The 10,860-nt window shown below is 38.7% G+C and overlaps 1 protein-coding gene across 2 annotated transcripts in view; it reads right to left on the bottom strand.

The window, feature by feature from the left end:
* Jak2 (Janus kinase 2) overlaps positions 1 to 10,860 on the bottom strand; it is a 67,970-nt gene that overhangs the window by 33,196 nt on the left and 23,914 nt on the right. Inside the window, exons 4-6 of one of the 2 annotated variants that reach the window (XM_031390053.1) lie at positions 9,169 to 9,292; positions 5,500 to 5,617; positions 3,485 to 3,630 (exon numbers count right to left, since the gene is read on the bottom strand). In XM_031390053.1, coding sequence (XP_031245913.1) covers positions 3,485 to 3,630; positions 5,500 to 5,617; positions 9,169 to 9,292 — 388 coding nt within the window. Of the gene's footprint in view, positions 1 to 3,484; positions 3,631 to 5,499; positions 5,618 to 9,168; positions 9,293 to 10,860 lie in introns of those variants that run through there. The other variant, XM_031390054.1, reaches the window with a different exon arrangement.

Genomic DNA, 10,860 nt, shown 5'->3' with positions numbered 1-10,860 from the left:
CACAATCAAACAGGTAAGGGAAATGAGCAAAACCATCCAGAATCTAAAAATGGAAATAGAAACAATAAGATGTTGTGAATGTACTTAAAAAGTTTAATAGTCTTAAATATGTATACATTGTGATGTCAGTTGCATTTAAATAAGCGATTTCAAAGTATCCAAAAACCTTATGACTATTTAATAATTATCATTTTAAAGTAAAAGGAATGAAAAAATGACTAGATTGCTTCCTCTCATAAGCAGAGTCCAGAGTTTCTGAAAAAAACACAAAGTAGAAATGTGCCTGTTCTGCTCTGCTTTGTGAGTTCTTTTCTCTTCCACCTTTTCCTCCACCTTTTCTTCACACCTTTTCTTCCACCCTTTCAATGCCCTACACTAGATAACAGAGAAAGGAAAGATAGAGCAGAGAGAGGAAAGAACCCTGAATGAAGTCAAGGGTTGGAAAGGTGGCGATACTATCATTAGTCCACTTCCTACTGATTAGGGGTTTCAAGCTCCTTGGCACGAGTTTGATCTCCACCATCAGGATATCTAATTTCTTTTTCTTCTCTGCACATGACTACATAACAAACCACAACCAACAACAAACCAACTACCAACCAACAACTCACCCTGCTTTCTAGGGCCCTCTGATACACCTCTTCCTATACACCTTCTCAAAAGTCCCCAGACTTCCAAACATCACACAATTACAGAAACTATATGTAGCTGGCAAAATCACACCTCTGCCTGAGCATGAGGCAAATCATTGTTACCAGCTATGGATAATCTAAAGCAGCCCCATATCCTTCAATGAGGATTAAAATAAAAACATATTCATCCTAAGTGAGGTAACTCAGTCACAAAAGAACACACATGGTATGCACTCTCTAATAAGTGGGTATTAGGCTAGAAGCTCAGAATACCCAAAATACAATCCACAAACCACAAGAAACTCAAGAAGGAAGACCAAAGTGTGGATACTTCGTTACTTCTTAAAAGGGGAAATAAAATACCCATGGAAGGAGTTGCAGAGACTAACTATGGAGCAGAGACTGAAGGAAGGACAATTCAGAGACTGCTCCACCTGGGAATCCTTCCCATATTCAATCATCAAATCCAGACACTATTGTGGACCCCAGCAAGTGCTGGCTGACAGGAGCCTGGTATAGCTGTCTCTTGAGAGGCCCTGACAGTACCCCACTAATACAGAAGTAGAGGCTCATAGCCATCCATTGGACTGAGCACAGGGTCCCCAATGAAGGAGCTAGAGAAAGGATCCAAGGAGCTGAAGGGTTTGCAGCCCCTTAGGACAAACAACAATATGAACTAACTAGTACCCTCAGAGCTCCCAGGGACTAAACCACCAACCAAAGAGTACACATGGTGGGACTCATGGCTCCAGCAGCATATGTATAGCAGAGGATGGCCTAATTGGTCATCAATGGAAGGAGAGGCCCTTGGTCCTGTGAAGGTTCTATGCCCCAGTGTAGGAGAATGCCAGGGCCAGGAAGCAGGAGAGGGTGGGGTTGTGAGCAGGGGGAGAGGGAAAGGAACAGGGTTGGGTTTTTTATCATTATTATTTTTTATTTATTTAATTATTATTTTTTATTATTTATTTAAAAAATAAATTTTACTTATTCTTTTCCCAGAGGAGAAACCAGGAAAGGAGATATCATATGACATGCAAATAAAGAAAATATCTAATAAAAGTATACATAAAAAATACTCTTATAATATTTCTGCTTTTTAAAGACACCAAAATTCCAAAATTCCCACTAATAGAATGGGGTCTATTTGGATAGTAGTGAGCTAGATATTCATGTATGAAAATAAAAAGAAAATTATTACTTTGTACAGTTAATAAACACTAATAAAAGGCAGAAAGGTGATTTAAAAAAAAAAAAGCTTATAGACAGGTTTATAGCCTCATTTCATGAGAGGGTTAAAAGAATCAAGAAAATAGTTGAGCCAGGCAGTGGTGGCATATGCCTTTAATCCCAGCACTTTGGAGGCAGAGGCAGGTAGATTTCTGAGTTCCAGGCCAGCCTGGTCTACAGAGTGAGTTCCAGGACAGCCAGGGCTACACAGAGAAACCCTGTTTCAAAAAAACAAAACAAACAAACAAAAAATAGTTTTATATATATAAGCAGGCATAGTGACACACACCTGGAGTCTCAGTACCTGCGAGGCAGAGGTAGGAGGACTACAAGGGTAAGGCCTTTTGTGCTACACAGTGACTCTGAAGCCATCCTGGGCATCTCCCCTTCCTGTCAGTCTGCATTTTAATAGCAATCAAGCCAAATAGAGTGCAAAATAGAATTTTTGTTTCCCTTTAGATTTAATCATGTAGATTTCTAAGTGAGTTCCTAAAATCAGACTTTACAGCCTCCTTTCTGTGTCAATGCCTAATAAGACATCTAAAAGCACAGCAGGAATACTTACAGACCAAGGAAGAGAACAAAGAAGCTTATCTCCTACAAAGTGACATGGAAGTGCTCTGAGGTCACTCAGCAAGAAGCAACCGAGTCACTCACTGTGAGGTGGTGTGCAACTGCTTCTCTCACACACGTGTGTGTGCACACACACCACCCACAAACGCACACAGACTCACAATATATAACATACATATAATATATATAACACCTAATATATGTATATATAAATGCATGTATATTTTTTAAAGTAGACATCTTATAGCCATTAGGGCTGGTCTGTAAGACTCCATTATGATTCTTAAAATCTAGTATGCAGAAGTTTAAGTCCAGATCACTTGTATAAACTTCACTGTTATATGTGTCCCCTCACACTTAGAGTACAAATCTGTGCACCAAATGCATGCAGATGCCAGCAAAAGCCAGAATAGGGAATCAGATACCCTTGGACTGGGGTTACAATTGACTGTGAGCTACTACGTGTGTGCTGAGACTCATCAACCTTAGGTGCTCTTGGAACGTGACCAGTACTCACAGCTGCTGAGCCATCCATCTCTCCAGACCCTATCTTAAAGTTTTATTTTATATCATTGTGGGTATGTCCATATGTTTAGAGGCCCACTGCCATAGCACTTGCCTAGAGGTCAGAGATAACTCTGTTAGGTCAGCTCTCTCCTTCTACCTTTATGTGGGCTTCAGGGATCAAACTCAGGTCATCAGGCTGGTGTAGCAAGCACCTCTACCCGAAAAGCCACCTCTCTAGTCCCTTGACCTTATTTTATGAGACAGTCTCTTACTGAGCCTGGACCTGTCTCACTGTGTTGACTGGGATGCTGATCAGTACCACTCTGAGATCTGTCTGCATTTACCTACCCAACTACAGCTACAATGTCATCCCAGCTTTTAGGTGGGTTCAGGGATATGAACTCAGGTCTTTGCAGTAGGTACTTCACCTACTGGGTCATCTTCATAACTCCTCCATTTTTATTATAAAATCAAAACATGTGAGCAAACACAGGAGATACAAGTAAATTATACAAAATATCTAACGCTTTATGAGGGGATACTACCTGACAGAGTTATAGACAGCCAAAGGAGTCTGGTCCTTCTCCTTAGCTATTCTCATCATGTCTAACACTGCCATCCCAAGACATTCTTCCTGAGTTTCATGAGTCACGGGTACTTTTATCCATCCATGAACAAAATCATGCCGCCACTGAAAAACACAAATAATAAGAAAAAGGCTCAGGCTTTACTATCATATTTAATTATGTTATATGTTATAAATTAGCTTCTAAAATATGCATTTAAAAGTAATAAATCAATTTCAGCTTTTATTTTTAAATCATTTTACCACAAAGGATTTCTAAGTTTGAGGCCACCCTGGTCTACAGAGTGAGTTCCAGAACAGCCTGGATTATACAGAGAAACCCTGTCTTGAAACAAAACAAAACAAAACACAAAAACAAAAACAAAAGAACAAAGAATTAACAAAGATTCATGTACAAATAGAAACTGATTTAAATTGGGTTCACAGCCTATCTTACTTTCTCCTTTCTTTTTTTGGTTTTGTTTTTGTTTTGTTTGTTTTTCCAGACAGGGTTTCTCTGTGTAGTCCTGGCTGTCCACAAACTTGCTCTGTAGACCAGGCTGGCCTGGAACTCACAGAGATCCACCTGCCTCTGCCTCCCAACTGCTGGGATTAAAGGAATGTACCACCACTGCCCAGCCATAAAGCTTTTTCTTAAAAACATAAATATAAAATGCCTAAACTAAAATAAATAATAATACATCAAATGTACACTGACTTCAATTCATATTGAAGGCATTGTACTAGAGTTTGCATGGAATATAAAGAAACATAGAAGGTGGTCTTAATCCATCAGAAAGAGCAGATGTTTTTCTTAGAAGCTAAACACAAAAGCAGATCAGTACACTGTCAGGTAATATAATGTGAAGTACCGCACGGCACCGCACGGCAGTTACTTTAGGAACCTAGCGACTGTTAAAATTGTATGCAATGGGCATAATTAAAAGGTTTCACGGAAGATTTGAAACCTAGTTTGTTTGTTTTGTTAATGATGAAGGCATTTTTGATGGACATAAAGCACAGCAAAGACATAGAAGGAATGAGGCAAACCGAGCACAGGGCATCTCAGAGAGACTGGAATGGGTAGCTTGCCTGGGACCAGGCGGAAAGTATTCTTGAATGACTGGCACTCATAATGATGCAGTAGTAGTTTTTGTTTTGTTTTTCATTTTGTTTCATTTTTGTTTGTTTTGTTTCATTTTTCAATGAATTTGTCTTGCCATGTTTCTTTCCCTGATAGGATAGTTAAAAGTAGTAGCCATAAAAATAAAATAGTTTACAAAGAAAATATTTCAATTACTGTTTAATTCAAGATAAAAGAAAAGAATGTATTATGAAATGTTCAAATAACACTAGAGGAGTATCATCATAGTACTTGTGGGCCAATAGCTGAACACAGCTCCCACTCTGAGTGTCAAATGTGGCCAGCCTCCCCTGAGGAGCCTATCAACTGTCACAGCTCCCACTCTGAGTGTCAAATGTGGCCAGCCTCCCCTGAGGAGCCTATCAGCTGTCACAGCTCCCACTCTGAGTGTCAAATGTGGCCAGCCTCCCCTGAGGGGCCTATCAGCTGTCACAGCTCACTTCTTATGTTCTAGACGAACCCTGTTACATTTTACTACCTATCATTTCAACATGAAATTATCCAAAATTTATTTATTAAAAAATCTATAGAATTTTACCATCCAATGGTCACATGAATTGTGTTGTTACATTTATGCTACCCTTTTTTTAAAAAAAAAATCCTTTAAATGACTTAGATCCTAAAAGAAAAAAAAAAAGTGATTTCAGAAGGGTCAATTCAAGGAATCATGAGACTGAAAATGATTATTAAATAGACTCTCCCTTTTTCTCTTTATACCTGGTGCCTCAGGTAGGACTGCAGTCTCCCCACACGAAGCTCACTTACCTTCTTAAGATGCACACCATATAGGAAGAAAGTTCTAGTTTAATACACATACAAAAAGGATTAATATAATTATAATAAAATTATACCTGAGCAAAAAGGTAAGACATGACAAAGTCATCAAGAAGAGGAGCTTCAGCCCCACGAGATACTCCGTATCTGTAGGTTCTGTTGCTGCCACTGCAGTACCAATGAGGAAAGTAAAACCTGTAAGACAATGGAACATTCATTCTCTCAGCCTCCAGAGCCCAGGCACAAACCACAGCAAGTTCAGCCACCCTCAACACACTAGGTTGTTAATGCTGTGCTATAAAACACAAACAGCAGTGTTGAATACAGGTTGTGAAACAAAAGGCTTTGTGTATAATAAGGTGATAACAATGTCAGCGGAAAGCACAGGAAAGAGAGGAGACCACCCTGGAGCACATCTACGATCCCAACACCCAGGAGCTGAGGCAGAGAAGCACGGATTGGAGACTATCCTGGGCTACCTAGAATAATCCTTTGTCTCCATAAGCAAACAAACAAGCAAGCATAGCATGGAGCAAGAGCAGCAGCATATGGAACATAAGTAACCGTAAAGTCAAGGCGTGCAGCCCACCTCGGGGCAGTCAATAATAGGATGGAGAAGAGAAGCAATCAAAGGAAACTGGGGACATGTAGATATGAAAGTCAGCAAAAACCAGAAGTCTAGTAACACAAATAAGGCGTCTAAAAGTGCAGTTTACTGTGCACACAAATAACTTCTTTTAGGAAAATGAATATTAAAATGTATCTTTAAAAAAAATTAAGTACATTCACTTTTGAAACTAAAAGCTTTGATTTGTAATTTATCTACATACAGTCTGCACATTAAAGTATTGAGTGATTTGTAGTAGTCAATGTGGTACCAATATCACCATAATTTAATTTTATATTTTTATTCTTTCTCCATAGGTATTAGCAATGAAGCTCAAGTAAATCACCCTGTTAACCCCTAGCTATAAGCTACCATCTTTACAAATTCTATTCTACTCATTTTATATTCAAAATAATGGCTTGGATATGTTATCTTTTTAATGTGATTTCATTTACTTAGCATAATATTTGTAAGTTTCATCACCATTGTAGCATCTGCTTTATTCCACTCCTAATGAATTAATACTGGACTGCATGATGTGCCATATCTTATTCATTCATGAATCACTTTAAAAGCATTTGAGTTGTTTCTGTTTCTATGCTGACATGAAAAACACTCTGTGATGAGTGTATTTGTGGATTCATGTTAGCAGCACTGTATTTATCTTTGGGAGAAATGGCCAATCTTTTCCAAAAGTGACAGTACCATTTCCTATTCTACAGACAGTGTGTGAGCATTCTAATTAGTACAAATAAATTTCAACATTTGTTATTGCCTGCCTGTCGACTTTTACCATCTTAGTGGATTGGTTGTTAGCCTATAGCACATTTGATTTACATTTCTCACAGAACTAATGATGTTGAGTATCTTTTCAAATGCCTATTAGCTATGTGCATGCCAAATATTTCTTTGGAGAAATATTTACTCAAGTCCTATGCCTTGAATATACATGAAATCTGATATCCAAAGAGACTCAGTGCACCATGGATTCTTAGGGATAGTTATATCATATTCTCATTTTCCAACTAGGTTTCTAATTTATTCATTGTACTAGTTAAGGGTTTTTTGTTTTGTTTTGTTTGTTAACTGATACAAGCAACAGTTATATGGGAAGGGAAATGTAAATTAAAAATTGCCTCCATAAGATTGGTCTGTAGTCGCCAGGCAGTGGTGGCGCACGCCTTTAATCCCAGCACTTGGGAGGCAGAGGCAGGTGGGTTTCTGAGTTTGAGGCCAGCCTGGTCTACAGAGTGAGTTCCAAGACAGCCAGGGCTACACAGAGAAACCCTGTCTAGAAAAACAAAAACAAAACAAAAAACAAACAAACAAAAAAGATTGGTCTGCAGTTAAATAATTTCTGATTAATAGTCAATGTGGAAGGGCCCAGCCCACTGGGGATGGCACCACCTTTGGGTAGGGGAAGCTAGGTTGTATTAGAAGGGTATCCGAGCAAGTCGGGAGGTAAGCTGGTCTCTCCATTAGCTCCTAACTCTAGTGCTCTCGCCCCTTCAGGGTTACTGTAAACTGTAGCATAAAATAGACCCTTTCCTCCCCCAAGGCTGCTTTTGGTCATGATGTTTATTATAATGCTAAAAAGCAAACTCTGACACCCATATTGTTTCTTATTTTTCTTATTTAGATTATTCCCAAGTAATTAAAGCGATGAAATTAGTTTATGAAAGCTTCATTATTTTGTTACAACTGGCCACTTGTATGTAAAAAGGCCATTACTTTTGTTTTTCTTCTAAAATAAATATGAGTATAGTATTTATTTTGTGTACAGGCCAGAAGAGGGCATCAGATCCCCCTGGAACTTGAGCTCCAGACATTTGTGAACTGCCATGTAGGTACTAGGAATGGAAGCTGGGTCCTCTAGAAAGAGGAATCAGGGTTTTTAATCCATCAAGCCATTCCTCCAGCCCATTGCACTGCTTTTCAGATGTTCCCTATTTAGATCCTGAACTCTTTTACTAACATTGTTTTACCTTAAAAGCAGAAAACTCAAACACATGCATCTACGTATTTTATTTTATTTTTGGTTTTTTGAGACAAGGTTTCTCTGTATGGCCCTGGCTGTCCTGGAACTCACTCTATAGACCAGGCTGGCCTCGAACTCAGAAATCCGCCTGCTTCTGCCTCCCAAGTGCTGGGATTAAAGGCGTGTGCCACCACCGCCGGGCACATTTATGTATTTTATATAGGCTAAGGAGAAGAAAATAAGTAATGAAATATGAAAACTTATTAAGGACTCATCAAGTACTAATAATGTCACAATACTGCCTAGCACATGTGACACCCTGAGTTTGATTTTCAGCAAAACAAACTGGGTGTGGTACAGAGCTATCTCAGAATCACTGAAAGTTAGAGGCAGGAGGTTCAGAAGTTCAAGGTCAGTCCTGGTTAGTCAGTGAGGTCAGAGAAAGTCTGGAATACATGAGCTCCTGTCTCAACAAATAAAAATCAATAAATAAAACCATCAAATAATGAACAGTAAATAGTACACCTATTATCTCTTTAATGAGGTAATGCAAGCTGGTTAGAAGGCATTTTATGAAGAAAACTAGGTCTATGTTTGAACTCTGATGCTTTTTCCAAGCTATAAAGGGAATGAATAACTGTAAGTAATATGCCACAGCATCAGATTCTTCATGTGTTATAGGGAATTCTTAATATTTCATTAAGTCATACGAAAATTAAATAACACGTAAGTGCTTGGAGGATTACAGCTGTTTGTACGACCAAAATTATTCCTTTGCTATTCTTTTATACAGAAAAAAAACCTGGATTTTTATTTTTCTGAATATTAATATTTTTTTACATTGTCATATATTTCTAAATAAATTAACTTATAAACAAAAACTTCAACTTTAAAAATGTATTTCTAAAAAAAAATATTAAGATTGCTTTTTATTGCACATGCATCACATTTCCTGGGAAACTGGCAATATTCCAGACGCTAAGGACTGATTCTACACAAGCTATTTTCATCTGTTCTTTTTTTAAAATTCTTAACTATAATCAAAAGTCATGAAGTGGCATCCAAACAGAACAAAACAACATAATTATTACCTTACAGAGCCAACAATTTCTCTTGCTTTGTCTTTTACTAATACGTGAATCACTCAATGTGAGCACGTACCTTATCCTGTAGAGTACATTATGCCTGGTTGACTCATCTATGTGGAAGACATGATTGGGTGGATACCAGATCCTTTCTGTTTCGCTCATTAAAGCAAACATATTATGATACACAGGCGTAATACCTAGAAATGAAGCATAAAAGGGACTGATTATAGATAGCTAGCAGAGCATTTACATAACATGCATAATCTGTGTGACGTGATACCTAGAGGTGAATCATAAGGGACTGATTGCAAATGCAAATGGAAGAACATTTACATAACACACTCTGCTTGGAGCCTTGGGATGGCTCTTACAGTCAGCAGAAACTCCAGTCCCAGCTGAAAGGCCCCGGGAAAACACTCCTTAAAACTAAGTTTTAGCCGGGCAGTGGTGGCGCACACCTTTAATCCCAGCACTTGGGAGGCAGAGGCAGGCAGATTTCTGAGTTCAAGGCCAGCCTGGTCTACAGAGTGAGTTCCAGGACAGCCAGAGCTATACAGAGAAACCCTGTCTCGAAAAACCAAAAAAACCCCAAAAAAACAAAAAACTAAGTTTTAATCAAATACGCCACTCTATATTTTAAAAATAAGACTACTGGTATTCTCACATGAAGATAAAAATTCAATTTACTCAGCTTTTAACTGTCTTCTAAAGAAAGTTTCCAATTATTTCTTAACCCTTAGGAAAAAAGTGCATTGTATGAGTACACAGAAGTATGCATGTGTATATTTTAATTGATACTAATTATCAAATCACTGAGATAATAACAAGCCACTGGATACTTTTATAAGAATTAAACATTTTCATATTAAAATGAGAAGTTTTACACACTTTGCTAATAGTTATATCTGATGCACTGTTTAAAAAAATGTAAAGGCCAACTGAGCCATCTCTCTGGCCCCTAATAGTTAAATGACAACTGAGCCATCTCACTGGCCCCTAATAGGTTAAATGACAACTGAGCCATCTCACTGGCCCCTAATAGGTTAAATGACAACTGAGCCATCTCACTGGCCCCTAATAGGTTAAATGACAACTGAGCCATCTCACTGGCCCCTAATAGGTTAAATGACAACTGAGCCATCTCACTGGCCCCTAATAGGTTAAATGACAACTGAGGCATCTCACTGGCCCCTAATAAGTTAAATGACAACTGAGCTATCTCTCTGGCCCCTAACAGGTTAAATGACAACTGAGCCATCTCACTGGCCCCAAATAATTTTTCCATCCCTTCCCCTTTTGGTAATAGGGTCTTATGTAGTCCAGGCTGACCTCAAACTCTTTATTCCAATGAAGCTGACCTTAAGCTCTGATAGGAAAGCCTCAGTGTCCCAACTGCTAGGGTTCCGAGAGTGTAGCACCACATCTGCATCTCTTTTTCAGACAGTTCACAAAAGTAAGGATAGAGCTCAATGGTGGAGTGCGTGTCTGGGGTATGTGAGGTGTGAGGTTCAATTTCAAGTACCAGAAAAAAGAAAAAACACTAGAGGGCAGATATGTTAAGAGGCACATAAAAAGTTAACAGAGGGCTACAGAGCTGGAGTGCATACTGTGCTCGCAAAGAACCTAAGACAGCTGCCAGTATCCACACTGGCCAGCTCACAACCACCTGTAACTCTAGTTCCAGCAGGAACTGATGGCTCTGGACTCCTCAGGTGCGCACAAGTATGAAAAGAAAGCACACACACACACATACACACACACACAC

The sequence above is a fragment of the Mastomys coucha genome, unplaced genomic scaffold, assembly GCF_008632895.1.
Source record: "Mastomys coucha isolate ucsf_1 unplaced genomic scaffold, UCSF_Mcou_1 pScaffold21, whole genome shotgun sequence".
In the NCBI taxonomy this organism is placed as follows: domain Eukaryota; kingdom Metazoa; phylum Chordata; class Mammalia; order Rodentia; family Muridae; genus Mastomys; species Mastomys coucha.
Note: the sequence above shows the minus strand (reverse complement) of the source record. Positions and strands in the feature narration are given on the sequence as shown.